This window comes from Oryx dammah, unplaced genomic scaffold (assembly GCF_014754425.2).
Source record: "Oryx dammah isolate SB20612 unplaced genomic scaffold, SCBI_Odam_1.1 HiC_scaffold_16, whole genome shotgun sequence".
NCBI classification, from domain to species: Eukaryota; Metazoa; Chordata; class Mammalia; order Artiodactyla; family Bovidae; genus Oryx; species Oryx dammah.
Window position 1 is genome coordinate 40299635 of NW_024070200.1, and position 25939 is coordinate 40325573.

Sequence of the window (25939 nt, forward strand, 5' to 3'; positions counted from 1 at the left end):
TTCCAAGAAAGGGTCTACAACAGATCTCATGAAGACTCAAAAGCATTTATCACACTGACACATTTTTAAACATTTCCACTGTGTGTTAATGAACCAGCCAATTATGAATAAATCTATTAAAACGGACTAATACCCTGAAAAAGAAACATTTTACTTCTTAATAATAAAAGAAAGTTGCTATGATTATTCAAGATTATGTTTTAATATAAAAAACATAACACACCCGTGGCGGATTCATGTCAATGTATGGCAAAACCAATACGGTATTGTAAAGCAAAATAAAGTAAAAATAAAAATTTAAAATAAAAATAAATAAATAAAAATAAAAAACATAACAGAAGCCTGCAAAAATTTTAAAGTAACTTGTAGTTTTATTTATTTTCCAGTACTCTTGCAACCTTTTGTATTACTAACAAAATTGCAATCACAGGAACCAGACACAAAATTTCTGCATTTATTTCAAACAATCATACAGAAAGACCATACTACACAGACATTATTACACTGTAAAACTCAAGAGATGACTGAAGTTTAGATAAATAACTTTATTTAGCTGAAGAATGAAAAGATTTTCCACTCTCTGCAATTATAGCTCAAATGTTTTTTACGGCAGATGACATTCAAGTTGGAGATACAAATGATACACTCTGAAGTAAGTAATATAAAACTCAAGTCTAGGAACTAAACAGATTTTCAGTTGCACAGGTTGTTCTTCCAGTTTAAATTTTTTCACAGAAAAAAAAACAGATTGCAGGCAAAAAAAACCAAATTCCATATAAGCATGGTTCACCGTTTTTTATTTTACCTTCATCAAGGCAGGCAAAGTACAGATGCTGTACATTAAACACACGTACAAGTCTCTCAAACCACGTGGATTCCCACCGGCAAAGCACATTTGCTAAGCTCCGCTCCTCTCTGAAGCATGTAACTGCAGCTAAATGTACAAAGAGCCGTCCGCTGGTCCCACGTAGCCAACTCCAATGAGCAGGACGTCGATCAGTGTCCATATTCCCAGGCCCCCGAAGCTGAAGAGCTTGCCGAGGCCTTCTCGCCACTGGCCCAGGTAGAAGCGATCTGCTCCAAACCCACCGAGGGTGATGCTGCAACAGCAAACAGGTCTGCAATGCATCAATGGCCCTCCCAACTGCACCAGCTGGGGCTCAGTTAACCATGCTGACTCACATGTGTGAAAGGGCCTCAGATCAGCAGACCCTGGACGAGGACACAGCGATCATCTCACAAATGCACACCACCAAACAATCACAGGCAAGAAGACTGCTCACATGTCAACAATGAACACACATGAGCTGTAATGAAATCTAATCCTTCTCTTTTGAAGAAAATCTAGGTTGCTACTTTTTTAAGTAGCAAAAAAACAGTACATCTGGGAGGGCAAAGCAGGGCTAGTCTAACAGACAGATCAGCAATGTGGAGGCTGCAGGAGCATCTCAAGGCAGCCAGCCAGCTGGCCACCTCATCCAATCTTGACCTTTGTCAATCAACCCATGTAAAAAAGCTCTGTGTTAGGAAAAAATGACTTGTAAGGTTCCTTCAAATTCTAACATCTTACAATATTCAGACAACTTCTCATTGCTTTTCTTTTAAAATTTTTATTATGGAAAATTCTAAAACATACAGAAGTTAAAAGAAAGCCAACAGCACCCATGTTTATTGTTGTTTTTAGTCGCTCAGTCGTGTCTGGCACTTTGCGACCCCAGACTGTAGCCCACCAGGCTCCTCTGTCCATGGGATTCTCCAGGCAAGAATACTGGAGGGGGTTGCCATTTCCTTCTCCAGAGGATCTTCCCAACCCAGGGATCAAGCCTATATCTCCTGCATTGGCAGGTGGTTTCTCTACCACTGAGTCACCTGGGAAGCCCACAACCCAGCCCCAATAATTATCACCATGTACACACCCCCAGTTCATCACACCCTTTCCTTCCCACCCCAACCTGAGAACCATGAAGCAACTGCCAGGCATCATCACATTCAATATTCGGCAAGAAACCATGTTGAGCCCAGAGAAGAACTCTATTCTTACTGTTTAAAAGCCAGCTGTGAAACATGTCATAGTAATTTAAGATGTTCACAATGAGGTGAGACTGGTTGAGGGGTGTACAGAACGCTCTAGCTTTGCTTTTACTTTTCTGTAAATCTAAAATGAATCCAAAATAAAAAGTCTGTTGGAAAGCAGAAAGTCAGGTGTTATTTTCAGTGTGAACTACTGTGTCAAAGACGCTGGGCAATCTCACCTTTGCTGTGTCTGACTTTCCGTCGTGGCCCCCTCTTTTCATTTTCCAGGGGAGCCTTCCTGCCAGAGAGGACCCTCCACTTTCCTAGCCAGACCCTCAAGCAGTGGTCCCCAGACAGAGGCAATACCTGGAGGCGCTACTGACTGTCACCACTGGGGTAGGGAGACTTGTAAACAACACCCAATAAATGGAGTCCAGAGAGGATGCTACACACCCTACTCTGCACAGGATGCCCTACAACCAAGAATTCTTGGCTTAAACATCCACAACGACAAGGCTGGGAAGCCCTGCCTACATCCCACCATACAGTCCCTGGGCTCTCAACGTAAACCTCCAACAGTGGCCACACAACTTCTGAATCAGGGACCATTTAGCCAGCAGCCCACCTGCCCTTCCCTCTGGCGGGGGTGAGGAGAACTGCTACAATTTCCTTTTCAAACTGCTGAAAAGTTTAACAAATGCAAGTATATTTTTATGTAAAAATTAAGTCTATAATTATGCTTGAATAGTGGAATTACAGGTGATTTTCAACATTTATCTTTTGTCATTTTTGTTTTTTCTAGTTTTCAATACTGAGCATGTATTTTTTTTTTATGTTTAGAAGGAAATTACTGAAAATTAAAGACAGTTATAAGCCTAGCTACTTTAAATAGTAGGCAGCACTTCACTGACTCACAGTACGCTCAGAGTGGGAAGACTGACTGGTTTTAATGAGCTCCAATATTGACTCGAGTCACCTCCAGAATGCGCAGGCATCTTGGGAGGAAAGCCAGCAACAGGCCACTAAGTTCCACAAAGACAGCAGTCTGGACACCTCAACGGCCCCCAGTAGCACAGTCCCCGTGGTTTACCCAGCCCGTGGCAGGGCCTGAGGGAGCAAAAGAGGAGCACGGAAGAGCCTAGCAGCCACAGCAAACGCCCAGTGGTGTCTCTGCTCACCGGCAACAGCACTTACCTCAGAGCCAGGGCTGTGGACCACTTGTATCCCCCGGTCCAGTTGCAGTAGACCATCTTCAGAAAAGTGCGGTTACCTAAGAAAGGGAAACACTCCACAATGAAACATGGGTATAAAAACACTCTGGCAAGAGACTAAATTATAGGTGGTGGTCTTATGATTTATAATCTAAAAAGACAACTCTCTTCACAAAAATAAGTGTTCACTACCTTGAATGCTAAACAGAAAGCCCTAACTGTCCACGAGCACAGGCTTGTGAGGAGCACAGATTCACGAGGACCACAGCTGGAAGAAGGTGAGCCACCCCATGTGATGTCAAGGTGTGGATGACCAGGCACCAGGAGCGGAGGAGGCCACACCGGACCGACACATCCCGCGGACACAGGACACAGATGGTTCAGGGGTCCTGGGACATCTGGCTGTTCAAACTGGAGAAAGTGAGTCTGACTCCACCTCACACCATACACCAAACCAATCCTGGGAAACTAGACCTAAATGTGAAAGGCCACAGTTACAACTTTTAAAAGAAAGTACAGAAAATTATCTCTGTGAATCTGGAGCAGAGAAAGGCTTTTTGCAACAAAAAAGGGCTAACTATGAAAGATGAAAAACCAACTAACTAAAATTTTAAAGTTGTGTTCAAAAGAGACCAAAAGAAGGTAGGAGAAAAAGTTAAAATTCAGGAGAGGATTTTAAGGCCATCAAAGGTTACTATCCAAAATATAAAAGAATTCATAGAAGTCTATAAGAAAAAACAAAACTTAGGGACGAGTATTGGAGAGGATGTGGATCCTCACTAACAGCTGTGCACCACTGGCAGGAGTGTGAACAAACACAACCACATGGAAAAGAACACATGCCAGAGAGTGCATGCCAGACACACCCCTGTGACAAGAGACACAGACAGAAGCTTGAAGAGCAGCACAGTTTGTTTAAAAAAAAAAAGGTAAATAGTCCAGATACATCAGAGAGCAGATAAACTATGATACAATCTTACAACAGGTTATTATAAAGAAGTGAAAAAAGAAGAGGATAAGCCGAAAAATCTTAGAGCCATAATGATGAAAAGAAACAAGTCCCAGGAGACCATAAGCAGCCTGTTACTACTTCACACATTTCTGAGGCATGCATTACTGAATAATATACCACACTGTATTCTAGCACATACATGGGACAACCATAAAAAACTTAAAGGAAGGGATTGGGATCATAGAAACCTCAAAAGGGGGTCAGCCCTAAAGAAGAAGCAGGAAACACTCTGGCAGTTTCGACAGCATCAGATGTTTTGGCTGTTAACCTGGGGGAGACTCAATCACACATTATGCTCTTCACCTTATACATTTTTATTTTATGAAACACTACGTTTTAAAAGATAAGAGAACTGGCGTAACTAAAAGGTGCTGGTAAACATTTTTGACTACACAGTTGAAACCTAATTCTCAAACTTCTGCGATGGTTCTGCAAGTACGCCTGAAGAAGAGCACTCTGCCCAGAAGCCTCCCTCAGCCGACTCACCCAGGCAGTGGATGTGGTCCCGCACAGTGCAGTTGGTTGCATAGCGCTGCCGAGGGCAGGATACTGCCCTGCAGTTGCTGGAGCTGACGCACTCATAGTCAGCCTCCGGGAGCTGCCAGCAGAACCTGCAGGTCATGTTGAGGACGAAACTCTTCTGGGATTTGAAGTCTGGATCCTACAAAGGACAAAGCTATTCAATCATAATCCAGCTTGTCAATATGTCAATAAAACTACATAGTTACAAGGTACAAGTGTCAAAAACACTTCTATTTAAGATCTAGGAGGAAGTGGCAGACAAACGGGTACCAAGCCAATATGTATACAAAACAAATGCGTACGCCATGATCTAGGATCATAAGTATATAACCCAAAATATATACCTAAGAAAAAATACCTAGATAAATGCACATCAAATTATCAAAGGTTATCAGGGTAAGATTACTTCATCACTGTTACTTTGGCTAAATTTTTAATAACACACACGCGTACTTATATAACACAGAAGAAAGGAAAAGGCACTTTATGAAGCCCCAGAGACACAAGAGAGCTGACAGGGCAGATGAGTCCCTCTCCTCAAAGTACTGTGCAGTACGCGGGAGTCTGGGCCCAGCTGGACGCTCCTGGAGGAACAGCCTGCCTACCGGGTCTCAACTCTTTCTAGGAGTCCCTGAGGTCCTGAGACCCAGGGCAGTCACTGCTGTTACACTCCCAGGAGTACCCAACAGGACCCACCCAGAGGCACCCACAGAAGACCATCCCCAACTTAGAAAGAACCCCTTGGAGAGGTTCAGCCAGTGCTATTGTGGCCCTGAGCCTTGAAACAAGAGTTTTCCATTTCAACTTTAAATTTGTTTTCTGCCTGTAAGAGCACCCCATGTGCTTATATGTTGCACATTTGGAAATTATAGGAAAACTGGTAACTTCTCCAGAGAGAAGCACTGTCTAACCTTTCATTTTTGCTTCCTGTGATACAGTTTTACACACATGGAATTATACTGAAAACATTTTGTACCCTTTCACCACCACCTGATATTATGCTATAAAACATACTTTTCAAAATTGTATTTAAATGGTAACACAATCACCTCTGGAAGTATCATATTTACTAATTTTTTTTTTGATTAATGCAAAAACCACTTATAAAGGCAGTATTCATGAGTAAGGCACTGCTTGATTTAAGCATTATTATTGTAAATGTCTGCATATTTCTAGTGATGCATCTGTAACACATGTTTCTTATCAACCTGTTTTTTTTCAACACTGGGCAGACAGTGTACATGGTACAAACTCTGGGAGACAAGAGGAGAATAAAGATATGGCTGGCCCTGCCAGGCCCTCAGCAATGAGCACAGATCATCCATGCTGGTCTTCCAGGGAGTCTGTTCTATGCATGGGCACGCTTACGTCAGATACGCTTCTTCTTTTTCTAATTTAATGTTCCCGCTGATAATTACTTTCACTTAATTCTGAGGTATCAGTAAACATCTCTGGAGCTGCCTAGTTCTTCTCAACAGCTGCAATGTATTTATTTCACTACACAGTGAGCTGCAAAGTGAACTGCTCTTTCTTGGACACTCAGCTCTCTTCCAACCTTGCTGGGTGAACAATGCAGGTAAGAATATTCTTAGGCATACTTATGTGTATCAATGTGCAATAAGTAACACCTGTTAGATGAATGCCTAGATATGGAACTGCCAGGTTAAAGCTTACATGCATCTGTACGTTTCAGAAAGAAAGAAAGTGAGGTCACTCAGTCGTGTCCAACTCTTTGCAACCCCATAGACTGTAGCCTACCAGGCTCCTCCATCCATGGAATTTTCAAGGCAAGAGTACTGGAGGGGGTTGTCATTTCCTTCTCCAGGGGATCTTCCTGACTCAGGGACAGAACCCGGATCTCCCACATTGCAGGCAGATGCTTTACCTTCTGAGGCACCAGGGAAGCCCACAGCTTTCAGAGATGAGACAAACTGTCTACCACAGGCTGACTAATCCACACATCTACTGACAAGACACAGTAATGTTTGTCTCTTACACCTTCAAGAAAAGTATTATCAAATTCTGACTGTTTTGCCAATCTGACAGGTTAAAAAAATGCATTAATTTGTATTAAACTACGAGAAAATTAAGCACCTTTCAAATACAAGTTGAAAGTCCACCTGTATTTCCTTTGCTATGAACCATGTGCTCATGCTCTAGCACCATTTTTCTACAGGAATGTCGTCTTTTTCTCATTGGCTTTTTGGATGTATTGATATATTATGGGTATTAGTATATTATTTGTCACATGTGTTCAAAAAACTTTTTCATCATTTGTCATTTATCTCTGGCCTTTATGCTTTTTAAGGTCATGCAGAAACCTCTCATCTTTAGTAGTTAAATGTATAAATTCTTTCTTGTATAACTTCTAAACTATTTCATACTTAGAAAAATATTCCCCACTTTGAGAGGATAACAAAACTCTCACACTTTCTCTGGTACTTTGAGGTTTCATCTTCTCACATAAAGTCTGGCATCTATCTGGAACTTACTTTGGACAAAATAGGGATTCTACTTTTTTCCCATGGGCACCTGGGCACACTAGCATTCACTAAGTCCACTTTCACACCACAAAAAAGTACAGGCCCCAACAAGAGCTCATATGTGGTAAATACCTTTCCCTCTGTGACACAACTGTCATTATTGAGAATATAGAACCTACCTAAAGGAATTAAACTTGCCTCACTTACACTAGCAGACTGAAATCTCCTCCAAGTAACAGAAACAAAAACCATTTCTGTCAAGCACATCTCCAGCTGATGTCAGCTGGCCTGGCAGTTTCCATTACGGCTGGATTTCTGCACTTACTTCTATTTATATACACTATAAAACAATTTCTTTGACTAGTGTAATCCAGGTGAGATTCCCTTGGCTTGAGTCCCTACGAGTGCACATTAGAAGGATGAGAAGAGTTTATTTCCTTCTATTAATCTGAAGTTCAACATAAGGTGAGGGGAGGGAAGGGGGTGAATGCAACAGGTGAGAGGAAGAATACTTGTATATACACCTGCAATGATCTTAAACACCAAGGGAAGAACACGAGGCTGGCCCCAAATCACAGCCACAGCACTCCTGGGACCTGCAGCTCCTGACAGCCAACTGTTCGACTGCTCTTCGTTTCTGAGAAGAAACAGACCACCAGATGCTCTTGAGATTACCTTCAAAAGCCACCTCTGGGGGCTGGGCACCTGCTACTGTACAGGATTAGTGATGACTGGCTAGTAACAAAGCAGGTAAGATGAAACACTTGAGGTGTGAGGAGGGAAAGAGTGCTTCCAGGGCGTGTCTCAGCCAAGGGTTGAGGACAGACCAGGGACAGGATCAGCTAGGAAAAGTCCCTCCCTAAGTTTTGTCATTTCTTCACCTTTGTCATTTCTCCTGTCCTCTGCTATTTTCTGAAAAATGAAACCTCCTGTTTTTTGTGAACACCTAAAGGAGGAAGAAATTAAAAACTAAGTTTCACTCAGGAACCAGTTGTGAGAGATGAATGTCCAAGACACTAAGGCAAACAAAGTAGGCTCATTCTGAGAAAAGCTCCCCTCAGCCATCAGGCTTTTCTCATTTTCCACAAGGTACCTACTATGTGCCAGACTTACAAAGCATGTGATTTCAAAAGCCATCAAACAGGTTTTGTTATTAGGTGAGTAAGGAGAAAATTCTATTTAAGATGAAGCAACAAAGACTAACTGATAATCCAAGGGCAGTCGTGAAGACTCCCCGCCAGCTACCTCAGTTTTCCAGAGTGATTTCAAGAGCAACACTGATATACGAAAATGACAAATACTGAAGTTTACCAACACTACATCCAGATGCTGAGGCCACATAAATTTCATGCCCCCTTGGAGTGACGCCTCCCTCAGGCCCTCTCCTGATACTGGACTTCAGGAGAAACAGAAAGAGCCTGGGTTGGGGGGAGGGGAGAAACTTTCTAATCTAGTCCTCTGCAGACCAGGCTCCAAAGGACAGATGGGGAAAGGTATCTTGTCTAAGTGAGAATCACTGGGTCAATGGAAATCCGCTAAAGAGAACATGACCTAGAATCTGTGTTTTCTTGACCACCTCCCACAACAAGGGCTCCACAGAAACACTTCAGGAAAAGCTGCTCTAGGTCCATCTCCTAATTAAACAGGAGACAGATGAATAAATCTCAGAGCTGGTCCTGGCAAGGCCAAGAGTAGACACTGCTTTGTTATTCATTTCTACTCTCTGTCTCGCCCAGAGGCTGGGACTACAACGAAGTGTGCAGTAATTTACCTGGTCCAACCATTCAAGAATGTACATATGTGAATCTCCCTGACCTGGTCACACTCAGCAGGTGTAGGGCTGCCTCCAGGAACCGAGCTCTGAAGCAGGTGTCCTGAGAGCTGTAAACATATTAGAGACAGGCTGCAGTGTGACAACTCTAACAGGGTCATTGCTGATGCACAACAGTGGGCACCCTTGAGCCTGTTCTATGCCCTACTTGTTATAAGCAGTCTGACAATTACTTCAGTATAGTCTTATGTCAGAAAACTGCTATCTGAATCCTTACACCAAAACTTGCTGGGAGACAGAAGTTTCATCTGATAAAGTGGACTTTACTCCTCAAATCTTACTTTTAAAATGTAGAGCACTTTCTCAATTTTCCCCATGTTCACATCTAAACTCTATTTATAACTCAAGCTTTACAGTGAGTTTATTAAGAATTCATAAGTTGCAGTACTTACAACACAGGTAACAGAAGGTTTGACTGTGCAGTCAAAAGTGACAGGCTTCCCATAGACACAGGAAAAATTGGTCTTGCAATCTATACAGTCTGCAGGAAGTCTGCTACACAGGCCATTGCTCGGACACTTCATCACATAAGGTGGGATATCGGTACTTTCTGCAAGGGGCGAGAGAGAAGCTTATTCTCTTAGAATACGGACTAGAATAACAGATAAAAGCAATTTTCCAAGGTTAAGGAACACAATCATGAGCATAACATACATATATGGTGCTAGTAATAAATCAGGACTGCAAAAAGTTTATTGTGCTACAAGATGAAAAAACAAAGGCTTATAGATGGTAAAGTTTGTTCAAGATCAAAGAGGGCGAGTAGAACTGGAATCAGAATCCACATCTCTCCGTTTCCAATCCACTGTGCTTTTCACTTGAATTCACTAATTTTTAAGTGAAGCCACTGACCCTCTAACAGAATCAGTACAAGGAACCACCCCCAGAAGATATACTGTCATTGTTACACAAAAGTACTTCCACAAGGCACAGTCCGCAAGGAATATGCAGTTTTACACTACCAAAGTACAAACAGTTCTTAATGTTAGCAACTTATTCAGTGGGTTACAGTTCTTTTTTTCCAGCCAGCCTACCCAGGAGTATAATATATTACTATGAATTAAGAGATGACCAAAATTGTAAACACTATTCTCAGGAAGGAAGAAAAGCTCTCAAAAACTGTCCGAAAGAGTCAAAAATTCTTGTGCTCTCTCTATAAAATAATCTATGTTTTAAACTCAAGTATGCTGATGTCTTCTAGCAGACTTTAACAGAAGGAATAATATATGGCTGCTAATTTCAGTTCACTGAAATAATGGAACTCTACAGGGATGAAACTACAGAGAACAAGGTTTCGTTCGGCAAAGCACACTGACACTCATTTAAAACTGGTCCTACTTAAAGTCACTATTAAGTGGGAAATTATGCAAAATATCAGAGTACATCATGCAAAATGCCGGGCTGGATGAAGCATAAGCTAGAATCAAGATTGCCGGGAGAAATATCAATAACCTCAGAAACGCAGATGACACCACCCTTATGGCAGAAAGCAAAGAGGAACTAAAGAGCCTCTTGTTGAAAGTCAAAGAGGAGAGTGAAAAACCCAGCTTAAAACTCAACATTCAAAAAACGAAGGTCGTGGCATCTGGGTCACTTCATGGCAAACAGATGGGGAAACAATGGAAACAGTGAAAGACTTTATTTTGGGGGGCTCCAAAATCACTACAGGTGGTGACTGCAGCCATGAAATTAAAAGATGCTTGCTCCTTAGAAGAAAAGCTATGACCAACCTAGACAGCATATCAAAAAGCAGAGACATTACTTTGCCAACAAAGGTCCGTCTAGCCAAAGCTATGGTTTTTCCAGTAGTCATGTATGGATGTTGAGAGTCGGACTATAAAGAAAGATGAGCGCCAAAGAACTGTTGCTTTTGAACTGTGGTGCTGGATAAGACTCTTGAGAGTCCCTTGGACTGCAAGGAGATCCAACCAGTCTATCAAAGGAAATCAATGCTTAATATTCATTGGAAGGACTGATGCTGAAGCTGAAACTCCAATACTTTGGCCACCTGATGCGAAGAACTGACTCACTGGAAAAGATCCTGATGCTGGGAAAGATTGAACGCAGGAGGAGAAGAGGACGACAGAGGATGGCATCACTGACTCGAGGGACATGAGTTTGAGCAAGCTCTGGGAGGTGCTGATGGACAGGGAAGCCTGGCATGCTGCAGTCCATGGGGTCAGAGTTGGACAAGACTGAGCGACTGAACTGAACTGATGCAAAATATCACTTTTTCCTTTATTGTTTTGTTCCTATTACTACTGAGGCTGGAGGATGGACACTTAGAATCACAAAACCAAAATGTCTCAGAAGCCTGAAAGGTTAGTAATTTGCTCCAGCTTCCAGCGGCATCACCAAACTTAAAGCCAAGTCTCAACCAGTCCCTCTGGAATTTCCCCGCACCCCAACCCTCTCCTCCCCTCCCCGCACCATTTCACACAGCCCTTTTAAGGGAGCGCCTTTTAATACCCAACATCAGGATCAGGGTTTAAGAGGCACAAGAAATTTTCTGAAGAGAAAGGAAAATTGGTTGAAGGTAATCTTGATAGGTGAGGTGAAAAAATACTAGAAATAAAAGAGATGTGAATGAGGAGCCTGGGACTGGAAAGAGATGAGGCAGAAATGTAAAAAGGTATTGAAATACCGAGACTGTCTACAGAAAAGGTCTGTGCATCTGTCTTTAGTTCACATAACCTAAAATGCAATCAATAAAATGTTCAAAACATGGAAAGTGAAACTCGCTCAGTCGTGTCCGTCTGTTTCGCGACCCCACGGACTGCAGCCCGCAAAGCTCCGTCCATGGGACTCTCCGGGCAAGAATACTGGTGTGGGTTGCCATTCCCTTCTCCAGGGAATCTTCCCGCCCCAAGGATTGATCCCGGGTCTCCTGCATTGCAGGCAGACTCTTTATCATCTGAGCCACCAGGGAAATGATTTCATATTCTACAGGAAATGTTCACCCAAAAGGGAAAGACCACTAGATATAAACACACACATTTACGAGCACGGAAAACGCCCGGTACCTTCCGCCCTGGGCACCGCTGTGAAGGTCCGTGTGGGGCCCGGGTCCTTGATGGCCTGCGGCAGCGGCTGCGAGGGCTCCTCGCTGAAGGACCCTGCGACCGGAGAGACGGAGACCTCAGGCGGTGCGGCTGCGCTCCAGGCTTCAGCTGCCTGGGCAAACCTTGAGGCCTGATCGCCCACGAACTGAAGGGGAAACCCAACGAGGTCGACATTCGTCCCGGTCTGCGAGCACCTGGGACCAAGCGCGGGGACTCGACACAGCTCCACGGCACCGGCCGAGCCCCCGGGCCCTCCCAGTTCCAGGCTCGCGGCTTCGGGTCCCTGAGCGAGCCGAGGGGCGGCGGCAAACCGCGCCGGACTCGGCCGCAGCGACTCGCGCCCTCCTCCCGCACTCTGCCTCCGCCTGCGGTCCCGGGGCCCCCAGCCCTCAACTCACCGCCGCCCGACAGGATGTAGAACTGTGAGAGGAACAGCACCACACGACACAGTCGGCAAAGAGGCCGCAGCAGCACCACCGCAGGCGCCATCTTGCCGGCGCACTCAGTTCCGACCGCGCGGGGACGCGCGAGGGGCGGGGCGCCGGCGCGCGCCGAGGGAGCCGGTCTGGATGGGGCCACAGCGCAGGCGCAGGCGCGGCAGCCCTGCTGGTCTCCCGCACGCTCCGCCGGCTAAGGCTGCTAGGTATCCCCGGGCGTTGCCTGCCCCTGGAATAAGAGGCTCACCTTTCTCCCTTGTGGCTCAGCTGGTAAAGAATCTGCCCGCAATGCAGGAGACCTGGGTTCGATCCCTGAGTTAGGAAGATGCCCTGGAGTAAGGGAAAGGCAACCCACTCCAGTATTCTAGCCTGGAGAATTCCATGGACTGTATTGTCCGTGGGGTCGCAAAGAGTCGGACAAGACTGAGCGACTTTGACTTCACTTTCTCTTTCCTTAGGGATTGAGGGCAGAGGCGGGCAAGTTTGGGAAGTTGGACACTGTTTACCTGTGACTGGATGTGTACGTTTAGTGACAAACACTCCTGCTGTGCGCTCGGCCCCATGCAGAGATCTGACGAAGTTACGGTTAGTCCGACTGAAAAGGCGCTTGTGTACAGATGCGGCCCAGACTGCTCGGGAAGTACTCCAGGTGTGCCGGGGGGACCCAAGGCCCCACTCCGCGACACCCCGGGGCCCGGCCAGCGTCCCGCCCCGAAGTCTAGCCAGTCCCTAGAGACACTTCTCGAGGACAGAGAGAATTGGTGGCGCAGGTCTCAGGCCCCCAGACCGTCCGGAGGAGGCCGGGCTCGGGAAGAGAGCGCCTCGCAGGCCGCGGCCCCCTGAGGCCCGCACGGCGACCCACACATGTTCCTGCCGCAGCATCCTTTGTCCTGGGCCGCGCATAGGCCTCCCTCTTCGTGTCCACCCTCCACAAGACCATCCGGGTGGATAGTCCTCTCACACCGCTTCCCTCATGAGGACATTTGGCGAATAAAGAAACCTAATAGTTCTTGGCTTCAATTAAAGTTGACTTAAAAAGTTACATTACACAACCTGCAGCTTCTAGCATCGCACAGGTGTGACCCTTGAACCGCCTCGGGGAGAGGGGTGCAGGGGGAAACCCACATATAACTTAGAGCAGGCCCTCCAAGTCCGGCTCTTCCACCTGTCGCCGGTAGGATCCTGTATACTCTAGTATTTACTATTGAAAAGGGCTTCCCTGGTGGCCCAGAGGTTAAAGCATCTACCCGCAATGTGGGAGACCTGGGTTCGATCCCCGAGTTGGGAAAGATCCCTGGAGAAGGAAATGGCAACCCACTGCAGTATTCTTGCCTGGAAAATCCCATGGACAGAGGAGCCTGGTGGGCTATACTCCATGGGGTAGCAAAGAGTCGGACATGACTGAGCGACTTCACTACTATTGAAGAAGAGTGGAACGGTAGCTGCCAGGCTCCTCTGTCCGTGGGATTTCCCAAGCAAGAATACTGGAGCGGGTTGCCATGCCCTTCTCCAGGGGATCTTCCCAACCCAGGGATCCAACACACGTCTCCTGCGTCCCAGGTGGGTTCTTTACCGCTGAGCCACCAGGGAAGCCTACTATTGAAAAAAATCCAAGGGATTGTGGACCCATACAGTTCAATTTGCTGTCATTCATGGTCGAATGTTCTGTCCACCACCTCTTCAGGAAGCTAAATGACCAGTGTGTACAGAAGAGAGCAGGTTTTAACTCTATTTCGAATTCCAGAGCACATAGCAAACAAAGACTGATGGAATGCAAGCTAAATTCACTATTGACATAAAGCCATTTTAATACGGTTCTGGGAAGCAAGGTATTCCTCTCAGTTAAAATCAGAAAGCCATTTGAGTCTGTAAGTCAGTGGAATGTGATCCCATCAAAAGAGCAATTTAATTGTAGGGGAGCAAATTATTATGGTAAAAACCCATAGGTGTAACCCTGGAAGCACTATGTAATACATTTTGATTTTTTTTCCTAAAGATAAGTAAGGTTCAGTTGTCATTTAGAAGCATTAAAATGGCAACTCATCCTACAGTGGAAACTATAAAAGATTATACAACACTGAATTTCTTTGAGTTTAGAATCCTTTTTTAGTAATTCAATATTTAGTACTGGCTTCTGTTGTGATTGTAGGTTAGCTAAAATAAATTGATTCTGATTTTGAAAATAAAGTTTCAGTGTGAACTTTAGTAAAACTTTAGTTTAAAAAATACCTGAGACATAATGTTACTAGAAAATAAGATTTTCCCCCATTCAAAAAGTTTGCAGAATTTTATTTGAGATTTATCTTTTGAAAAATCACAGTTCTTAACAGTAACATCTCATATTGTTCATTTCATAGTATTTCCCTCTTTTGATGAACATTTTCCCATTTAAGTTTCTCAAAACATTTAGGAAACTGAAAACTTTCCACCCTTGTCCTTTGTCTGTAGACACATGAGTGAATCAGATTTTGTGGGTATCAACCACTCAGTTCCTGTTTCACTTTTTACTGTGCCCAGCAGCAGGGCTGACAGTGGGTCCCAAGTTCTTAGAAGTACTAATAGTAATTAGGGAAAATGCAAGCTCTGGGGTCAAAATGAGGTTACACAGACTGAGCACAGGGACAGGACTTCAGAATTCTTCCTCAGCATTCAGGGTACGTGACTGCTTGAGATTCTTCAGTTTACCAATGGTGGAAGTTACTGAGATCTCCCCGTGAATTTTGTTGTCTCTTGTTCGAACATTTACAGCACGATTTGTCTCTTCCTTTTCTCCAACCACTGTAGAAGACAAAGGGAAATAAATCTATTTTAAATCAACACTTTACTAAATATTAAGTCAGCAGTCACATGGCCTGTGTCACATTGAGTTTCCTTCTTAGCACTAATCACCAAGTATCAATCTAATGTCCATTGAGTCATCCACTGAGAGTTTCTGGAGACAAGGAATGACTTCTAATCCCATTGGTCTCTTGTCCATTTTGGAGAACACCTGTGGTGTTTGTGGGGTACCAATAGGAACAGAGAGCTCTTACAGAGTCCCCAACTCCACCTGGCACACTTGATGAATCAGGGTGGGCACCAGACACAGGTCAACCAGCTGACAGAATGTTCTAGAATATAAGTAAAAGGTCTGTTCTCACAACCCATACTATGAGATGATGCAGAATTCTGCAGTCATGTGTCTTGCCACCTGGAAGGAAGACTGGCCATCAAGGAGAGGGGAATAAAGCAGATCGAGGAAGCATAAAGAACTAGAGCAAATGGGAACAGAAATGGGGAGAAATGGTCCTGTTCAGGATGGAGTTCCCTCCTGTCCCAGTTACTTCGCTAATGGTTCGGCTATTGAATTCTACCTTCCATGGCGTGAGACACTCCAACTCCCAATACATTTCATCATGTCTAAGCTAATGTGAAATCTCTGTCACCACAAGAAGTCTGACTAAACCATCACCAATACCCATTATAAACACTTTTGATGACAAACTGCCCACAGGACCGCCCCCTGCATATTTATTTTGCCTTCTACAGAAACTTTCAGCTTAACAGGCGATAACTACATTGTGCCCACAGGCATGTCAATATCCATCTCCCTTGGTTTTAAATTACTCTTACAGTCAAAATTTTAGATTAGATATCTAATTGCTCCTGTTCTTCAGGGACATTTTATTTTTTCATTTAATTCTTTTCTTTTGATCATCTTAAATTTGGAACTTCCCCTACTCATTACTTGAATCCTAAAGAGTTCTAATAAACCAGAAAAGCAAAGGATATTATTTCAGGCCTGTCACATGGCTGAAACATGAGGAGTATAATTCTACTGATAAGATCATTTACATAGTTTTTCCACTGTTGGTTTGAGATATTAATTATTGCTGGTAATACTACACCACAGGATGCACATGAAATTTCCTAAGTCTTCTTCCAGAAAATTACAGAGCATCTAGCCAGGAACACCGCAGGCTTTTCTCTGTGTTTAAGTATTCAACAGTTATTTGTCATAATCAAGCAGTTTCACCTTATTCTTTCTTTTTGGTGAGGGTTTTTTTTTTTTTTGGAATTAAAGTGGAAAGAATAAGCATTTGGGAAAATATATATAGATTTAGATTACCGAAAATAAAATTATACTGAGCCAGCTGTGCATTTCGTATTTTGTTATTTAGTGTACAACCACGATCTAAGTCAACATCAGCCATGAATCCTTCCTCAAAGAAGTCACTGGATATCTACAAGACAACGAGATACTTTCATTAGTACTCTGTGTAGGGTAGGGTAGTGTGGTAGCCCGCCTCCAAGATGAGCCGCAGCATCCCCTCCGCCCAGTATCCACACCCTAGTGTGGTCCCAGGTTGGCCCATTTGACCACAGTGGAGAGGGAGTGATGGCATATAAGTTCTGAGATGAGCTTAAAGGGCTGAGACTACTTCCCTAGCTGGGACCTTTGAGCTCCTAAGGGCTGTGGCCTCACCAGAGTCCTGGGCCAGAGCCCACCAGCCATAATGGCTCAGATCCTGCCCCACAGAAACTGTGAGGTAATACATGCCTGTTTTTTGCTCTAAGGTGCCAGTTACACAGCAACAGATAATGTAAGTATTCTTCCCTAACAGAGCCGCAAGGAAAAGAATAACCAAGAGATGTTTTAAAACACCAATTTCTCAAAAACAAGATATAAAGTAGCTCTTATACAGCTACACAGACTTGACTCAGGTGTTTCTGAAAACATGGGATGATAAATAAATTTATTAGTTATGCAATGTTTTAAGGCGTGAATAACATTCCAAGTCAATGACATTCACTGACCACATGCCAAGATTATATACTTTAAACATCTTTGATGTTACCTGAAGAGCATATTTTTCACAAGTTGGCCCCACAGGGATGACCATCACCTGACGAGGAGACAGCCAGAAAGGCCTGAAAAATGTAAGTAATATGTATGTTTCAAAATGACCATTTATTACAAGATTAAAAACTAACCTAAGACATTTTTTTAAAAAAATAAGACTTCACATGAGAGCAGGTTCAGAAGAGAGGGGTGTAAGTCAAGCAAACTATATGGAAAAGCAGTCGAGGAGACAAAACGGGAGATGAGGCCTTCTGATTGGAAGGGGAGGGGAAGACAGGCTGGCAGCCAGGTGAAAGAGCTAAAAACATCACTGGCCATCTGACCCAGCAACTGCTCTCCTGAGCATCCACCCCAGGGAAGTGCAACGTGTTTGCTTGAACGTGTTTAGCCCTGCATGCTAAAATTTATAGCAGTGTTCCATATCAGAGCACCAAACGCCCCATTGCCCTTCAGCGAGGGAGTGCTCAACTGTCACCGCATACAAACACACTGACAGAAGTGATAGGGGGCCGAGGACCAGGGCTTGAGACACCTCAGACGGATCCCAAGGCAATTCCATCCAAGGAGTGGAATAGCCAGTCTCGACAGCTGTGCACTGACATTCCAAGCCTGTATGACTCTGGAAATGACAGGATTATGAAGGTGGAGACCAGATTAGTGGCTGCTAGGTACAGGAACAGAGTAGAGCAGGTATGTGGGATCCTTGTAAGTAACGGACCTGTCCTATACCCTGACCAGTGGGTACACAAATTCACTCGTGTGCCCAAGTGCGAGATCTGAACGAGGCTGGTAAGTGTATCAGAGTCACTTCCTGGTCATGCTGTATGTAGTTCTACAGGATGTCACCACTGGGGAAACTGCTAACAGGTGTGCTAGACCTCTGTGTATATGATTCTACAGTTATTTTCAGAATGAACATGTTTTTCGAGATGGAAAGGTGGGGATAAGAAATGTTTGATGTGGGAAATGGCTGCTTTTTTCTTCATCACATGGATTTAGTTTGAAGGTGTAGGGAAATGCATGGAGATTATTGTGGATGGCATTCTGTGAATGCACATTTTTATATACTTATTCTTAAATTACAAACCAAAACAATACGTGGCAAATCTAATTATATACATGATGAAACAGAGAAATATAGTAAATGCTTCCTTCTGAGCTCTGCCCTCGCCCCAGACCCAGCCACCAGCCCCAGAAAGCCACACTCTACATACTTCTACTTCCCATCTCAGGGTCTTCTCCCAGCTCTCAGCAGGTGCCCAAAGCCTTGCAGCATAAACTGTGGAGGGTGTGCACGGCAGCTCCATGGGGAAGTGCACCACCCCATCTCCAGATCCCCTAGCTCTACCGCTCTTGTGAAAGACCCACCATCTCTCACTGTGCTAACTACTTACAATGGAATCAACTGAAGAGAAATACAAACAAGTTAACTCATGCTAAGGAGGCACACACATTCATATCTGTATCTGTACCTGTAATAGCTTGGACACCCTGTGACACCTCAGTATGTTTCTCTAAGATCACAAATAAAATCTCGGAGACAGACACAGACTCAGGCAACACCATCCTTGTGGACCATTTTGAGTGATCAAATCTTACATTTTCTAGCCTAATTACCTCTCTAAGTCTGACCTTGCAGCCAAAGCAATAACTAGAACCTACACATCAGTCTAACTCATACCTCTAGCCATTCTTCCCTGGGGGCACAGAAGGTGACCAGATGCACCACTCAAAGCTGCCCTCAGGGAGTTCACCTGCCCCTCCATCCCCAGGTGGGACTGCCACTGCAGACGGCCTCTGGCTTTGGGGCCACGTGTGACCCAGCTCCATGTATCTCCTCCCAAGTCAGTGGTCACAGGGCTGTGAGTGGAAGAAAGGAGAGCAGGACAGCCAGCAGGGCAGGGGTGGGGGAGTGAGGTTGGGGGTGGGGGTATGCTCTGGAGTGTGGCACACATGCATTCCAAAAACCATATCTTTGAAGGTTAGACACACACGTGAAAAGGCTACTTTTTCATTTCACCAAGTTCCCAAAAAGGTAAATGACAGGGTTATGCCACTCTTCCTTTGTTTTCTTTGTTTCCTGGTTTGGCAGATGCCACAAGAATTTTTTATTTGCTGTTTGGACACTTGCTAATTATAAGGAAGGAGCCATCATTTTTTTTTTCATATTAATTTTATCTTTAGACATGACTTTAAAGAACAGGAAACATGTAGTTTTCCCACATCACTCACCATTTTCCCCCATAGTTTTCCGAGAGAATGGCTATCATTCTTTCCACTGACCCCAAAATGGCTTGGTGAATGATCACAGGGTTCTTCTTATCGTCCCCATCCTTACTGAAAAATTAAAATTGCACATGTAACGTTCTCTTCAGACTCAGGAATAACTTTTATCTTCTTACCTTATATTTAAAAGTTATTTTCCCAAACTAGGTAAAAGATTCCTCATGAATTATCTTTAAACATAAATGTGCCATGCGTTAATTAGAAATAAAGGGTTTTTTCTTTCAAATTATAGTATCTTTAATAAACCAAAGGGAAATGAAATATATCATCTAGGAAAAAGCAAGGTAATATTAGATCACTATTTCTATCACAAGTCTATGATTATTTTAAACTACCAGCTTTAATCTAAGTTACCAGTTTACCTCATATCAAGAGGCAATCTAATAAATTACATTTTAAAATTAATGTTATTTTGAATTATGGCTTACTCTACCAGTAATTTATTGAACAATTACCAAAGACATTGAAAAAATAAAATATGTTTCTGTATTCTGTTAGAATACATTGGTATTCTATTAATTTGGGTTAATGGTATGACCACTGTGGCTGGCAAAAAATTTACCAACTTTGTCTAATTAGTGTAACATAGTCATTAGTTATTACAGAATATTGAGAACATATACAAAACTAGAGAGCATTGTATAATGAACTCACATATAACCCTTTCTCAGCATTGGCAAACATCAGTTCACAATCCACCTTGTATGGTCCAAATGCGTCCACTCCTGACACCACCCGCTATAAACACACTGCCATGCCACCTTGTAAATGCTATGCCCCCACTTTACATTTCAAAATGTTCCTGGTCTAATTCCCTTACAGACCTGAAACCTTCATGACATGCTCCTTACATTGGACGATTCTCTCCCCTCTTTCAAAAAAGATGTAAAAGGCAAACTATGACTGTTAACTGTAACTCACTCCAAGATCTGTGTACACTTTTCCCAGGAAGATTAATGTCTTCACAATGCTTACAAAGTTCTTAGGAGGAATTTTTATTTATAGGGTTGTACCAGCTAGTTACTACTAAAACTCATGTACGCACAAGCAAACAAAAACAGAGTCATTCACTGAACTCACTTCAGGTGAGTCTGGATCTCACCCCTGCCAGTCACCTCTGCTGAGGGTCAGGGCAGACTGACTGCAGGCCACGTCCTCTGTCAGAGCCAAGAGGATTTCCCGGTAGGGTGCGGGCCCGGGTCAGTCCTGCTCAGATACATGAAGAAATGATTCACCCCACAACCTGGAATCAGTGTGGATGTTCCTGGATGTCATATAATGTTGTTTTGTGGAGAGAATGAAAGAGAAGCCACACAATCCTTTCACAGGCCTCTGGGTACCAGAAATTGCTGTCCTGTCATTTATTTTAAAAGAACTAAAACCGGCTCTAGCCTTAAGAAGGGCAAATAATGACCTAAACTATGCTTACATGGGCACACTTTCAGGTAAACATTAAAATCAATGTCAAGTTCCCCCAAATAATCCCAGTGGATTCAGCTGAAATTACATTAGATTCAAAGACACCCTTGAAGAGAATCAATATCTTCACAATATTATTCTTCCCATTCCAATAATATGTATGAATCTTCATTTAAGTAACTTTTTGGCCTTTAATTTTTACAGTATATACTTCATATATATATATTATATATGTATAGTTAAGTTTATTCCCAGATATTTGCTTGGTTTTTGTTGTTGTTTCTGAAATTTGTTTTCCAATGCATTTCCCAGTGAGTTGTTTTTAATACATATATGAAAGCAAACTGATGTTTGCATTGACCTTATTGCTAAGTACCCTACTTAACTCTATTATCAGTTTTAATTTTCCCTCCATCTGATCCTGTTGGATTTCTTGACATCTTAGCATCTACATATAGTGATGATTTTGTCTTTTTTCAATGTGTCTACATATCCCAGCACAACTGTGAGTAAAAGTACAAACAGGCTATTTGTCTTATTCTCAAATAAGTAAATATGTTATCATTGTTTTCTAAATAGATTTTTTTATAGTAATAGGAAAATTTATTTCCTTTCCTCTCACTGGAATGAATTACATTTTACCCAATGCCTTTCAGCACTATTGAAGGTAATGGGTGGCAATATGCCACTTAAACCTTGCTTTCTTGGGTAGAAAACTTGATGAAAATAATGACCTCACTGCTCCTCCATCCTTCTCTCCTCATATTTAAGCCACAACAGATCACACTGGTTGGGCCTCCAAAATAAATCCTGTATACCTCTACTTTTCTCATTTCTACTATTACAGCCTCCTTGTTATAACTGTCATCTCTTACCTGGTCTGTAGACCACTGCTTCCACTTACACTCTCCAGTCCCTGTCATCCACACACCTAGGATGATGGACAGATGGATGGATAGATGGGTGGATGGATAGGTGGATGGATAGAAGGGTGGGTGGGTGGGTGGGTGGATAGATAGAAGGGTGGGTGGGTGGGCGGATGGATGGATGAGGATAGATGGATGGGTAGATGGGTGGATGGATGGATAGATGCTGGCTTGCTTGATCTGCTTCTTCTCCACATCCCCTTTAGATGGCCAGTAGTATTCAACTTTTGTTAAACTAGTTGGGCCATTTCTGCATAAATAAAGTCTCCTTACTCCTAATTTTATTAATGGTAGGTTTTTGGGGAAAGATGGTTTTGAAAATATAAACTCCAGACACAATCTTTTCCAAAAGGCTCAAATTTATTCCTGACAGTTCTGTGCTTTCCCCTTTATATTCCAATAATTTTTATTCTTCTCATGTCCATATGAACACTGCAAGCATTCCTTCAGCTCTTTACTTTCTCCCAGGACCTAACTGTGAGTGTAGTTCTATAACTATTAATTAAAACACAACACAGGGAATCCAAAATGAAATTACTGTTGGTTAAACACAAACTTGAGATCAACCCATAATATCATATGCTCTGGGGAACTGGTGGTTGTTCATTTATTATAAGAATCTTATCAGGAAAATAGTCTAATAAAAATTATTAGATTTAAAATATGCCAATAATTTTTCCTTTCTTGCCTTAGTAACTTTTGAATGAAAGAGATCTCAACACATTGTCTAATCAACACTGCATCTAAAATTGGACATGGTTAGAAGAGGAGCATTTAAAGGAAGGATGTTGTGATTTTGTCTAATTTAAGTCAGGGGAATGTCTTTGAAAAGAAGCTGGCTCCAGGTGGAATGAAGTAAGCATGCCACACCCAGCACTCTCACTGGACACAGACGTGAACCCAGGAGAGAATGAAAGGGCTGGGAGAACTGAGTTATGCCCAGGAAGACCCAACTCTCAAGGGCCACCAAACCAGCACTTCAGTTCAGTTCAGTCACTCAGTCACGTCCGACTCTTTGCAACCCCATGAATCACAGCACGCCAGGCCTCCCTGTCCATCACCAACTCCCGGAGTTCACTCAGATTCACATCCGTCAAGTCAGTGATGCCATCCAGCCATCTCATCCTCTGTCGTCCCCTTCTCTTCCTGCCCCCAATCCCTCCCAGCATCAAAATCTTTTCCAATGAGTCAACTCTTCTCATTAGGTGGCCAAAGTACTGGAGTTTCAGCTTTAGCATCATTCCTTCCAAAGAAATCCCAGGGCTGATCTCCTTTAGAATGGACTGGTTGGATCTCCTTGCAGTCCAAGGGACTCTCAAGAGTCTTCTCCAACACCACAGTTCAAAAGCATCAATTCTTCAGTGCTCAGCTTTCTTCACAGTCCAACTCTCACATCCATACATGACCACAGGAAAAACCATAGCCTTGAGTAGACGGACCTTAGTCGGCAAAGTAATGTCCCTGCTTTTGAATATGCCATCTAGGTTGGTCATAACTTTTCTTCCAAGGAGCAAGTGTCTTTTAGTTTCATGGCTGCAGTCACCATCTCCAGTGATTTTGGAGCCTCCAAAAATAAAGTCTGACACTGTTTCCCCATCTATTTTCTATGAAGTGATGGGACCGGATGCCATGATCTTCGTTTTCTGAATGTTGAGCTTTAAGCCAACTTTTTCGCTCTCCACTTTCACTTTCATCAAGAGGCTTTTTAGCTCCTCTTCACTTTCTGCCATAAGGGTGGTGTCATCTGCATATCTGAGATTATTGATATTTCTCCCGGCAATCTTGATTCCAGCTTGTGCTTCTTCCAGCCCAGCGTTTCTCATGATGTACCCTGCACATAAGTTAAATAAGCAGGGTGACAATATACAGCCTTGATGTACTCCTTTTCCTATTTGGAACCAGTCTGTTGTTCCATGTCCAGTTCTAACTGTTGCTTCCCCACCTGCATACAGATTTCTCAAGAGGCAGGTCAGGTGGTCTGGTATTCCCATCTCTCTCAGAATTTTCCACAGTTTATTGTGATCCATGTAGTCAAAGGCTTTGGCATAGTCAATAAGCAGAAACAGATGTTTTTCTGGATTAGGTCCTTGTAATTTTGTCTTCCCTTTTGTAAGGCCTGGGCATAAAGACAGTCCACAACCAAGAATACACACCACTTGCAGACTGGAAAAGCTTTGGGAGAAATCCTTGCTTTCTGGCAAGGAGCCAGAAAAAAAGCCACTAAGTCTCAGAAAGAGCAGAGGGAGTGGTCCTGGGGTTTCCTTCTGTTTCTTTTTCCTGTTCTCTTCCTCCAGCCCCCAGTATTCTCCCCGTGCACAGAGAGTAAACAGGCACCTAAAGCTCTGAGGCAGGGACCCTTCTGTCTGACCAGACAGCCTTGAGCCTAGGTGCACGGGGTGAGTCCCTGTGCTCATTCTGGCCCCCTGATGCGTGGTATGTGACACAGAGTCTGGGAAGAGCATGTGGGGCAGGGAAGCTAAAGCCCAGCCTCCTGGCCACAGATTGCAGAAAGGACTTCAGGAAAATCAGACAGCAGGGGTCATGGGAGAGCTGCCCGGCCTCACCACTCACCGCGTGTATAAGGACCTGACCCAATAGCACACAGAAGCCTCGAGAACCGAGCTGTGGGACCTGGACTTGGGGTGGCGCACACAGGACAGGAGGCCCTACCAATGCCGAGATCCAGGAATGCTCGAGTCCTTCCTATGCAGCAATGGGTACCATGGGCCCCCACAGGCGTTGGATATGGATAGAGAGGGCTGAGTACATAGTACATAGGCCTGGCGAACTAAGCTGACATCATAGCCACAGAAGGCGGGCTGGAAATTACAGCCTGAACCTGCCCAGGCACAATGACTGCTAAAAAATCAATAATCTGCTTAGGACTGAAACAAAACCCAGGGCTTCCCTGGTGGCTCAGTGGTGAAGAATCTGCCTGCCAATGCAGGAGACATGGGTTTGATTCCTGGTCCTGGAAGATCCCACATGCCACAAAGCAACTAAGCCCGTGCACCGCAACTACTGAGCCTGTGCTCTAGAGCCTGGGGAGCAGCAAGTACTGAAGCCCCCACACCCTAGAGCCTGTGCTCCACAACAAGAGAAGCCGTCACAATGAGAAGCACATGCACCATGACCGAGAGTAGCCTTTGCTTGCTGCAACTAGACAAAAGCTGGCACAGCAATGAAGACCCAGAACAGCTAAAATAAATCAATAAAAAATTGCTATAGAAAAAAGAAACAAAACTCAGCATCTCATAGTATAATATTAACAGTATCTAGGATGCAGTCCAAAACCACTCAGCATATGCCTCACTGGGAAAGTCACAATTCTGAACAGATTATGGAAAGGGAGTAAGAGTAACTCCATAGTGGGGAAACCTGGAAAATTCTATTTTACCTGAGCAATAGAGGTTAACATCACTGGTGACAAGTCACCTTGCTGCCACGCATGCCCTTGACAGGGGATGCCACCCTCAAAGGTGACATACAGCATGACCCCACGTGTGTGACCTTCTGTGCAAGTGAAGGAGAGCAGGCCGGTGGCTGCTGGGGGCTGGAGGGGAGGGTGTGACCACAGAGGAACAGGAGTGCGCTGGTCTGATGGATCACAATCGGGATGATGGGCACTGCTCCACACAATGATAAAAAGTACACAACTATACACATACACACAAACACACAGAGACACACAGACACACATACACACATATACACAAAGTCGACTTTACTGTGTATTGAGAAAAAAAAAATTTTAACTGCTTGTTTGCAGTAATGAAACAGCCTTTTCTGTCTGCTCTCCTGGGCAACTGCCTTGTCCTGGAGACACAGACCCAGGATCAGCCTGTACAAAGCCCCCTCCTCCACCTCAGGGAGATGTCACTGTCTGGGGTGTGT

At 43.8% G+C, this 25939-nt stretch overlaps 2 protein-coding genes across 5 annotated transcripts in view; both read right to left on the reverse strand.

Moving 5' to 3' along the window:
• Positions 1-347: 347 nt before the first annotated feature.
• TM2D3 (TM2 domain containing 3) lies at positions 348-12654 on the reverse strand. Of its 2 annotated transcripts, XM_040257379.1 has the most exons (6): positions 12533-12645; positions 12096-12188; positions 9465-9622; positions 4723-4897; positions 3208-3283; positions 348-1100 (listed from the first exon to the last, which is right to left on the reverse strand). In XM_040257379.1, the coding sequence occupies exons 1-6, from the start codon at positions 12621-12623 to the stop codon at positions 935-937; spliced, it is 759 nt and encodes a 252-aa protein (XP_040113313.1). In that variant the 5' UTR covers positions 12624-12645; the 3' UTR covers positions 348-934. The 2 variants fall into 2 exon arrangements, with proteins under 2 accessions (XP_040113313.1, XP_040113314.1); XM_040257380.1 differs by lacking the exon at positions 12096-12188 and having other exon boundaries at positions 12533-12654.
• A 2185-nt stretch (positions 12655-14839) lies between these two features.
• The window catches only part of TARS3 (threonyl-tRNA synthetase 3), a 46508-nt gene continuing 35408 nt past the window's right edge, over positions 14840-25939 (reverse strand). For 2 of the 3 annotated variants that reach the window (XR_005723982.1, XM_040257381.1), the window contains 4 exons: positions 19647-19751; positions 17410-17482; positions 16680-16794; positions 14840-15349 (listed from right to left, as the gene is read on the reverse strand). Coding sequence is in view for 1 of the 3 variants with exons in the window: in XM_040257381.1 (XP_040113315.1) it covers positions 15201-15349; positions 16680-16794; positions 17410-17482; positions 19647-19751 (442 nt within the window). In the remaining 2 variants the exon portion in view is untranslated. Of the gene's footprint in view, positions 15350-16679; positions 16795-17409; positions 17483-19095; positions 19275-19646; positions 19752-25939 lie in introns of all 3 variants that reach the window. The other variant, XR_005723981.1, reaches the window with a different exon arrangement.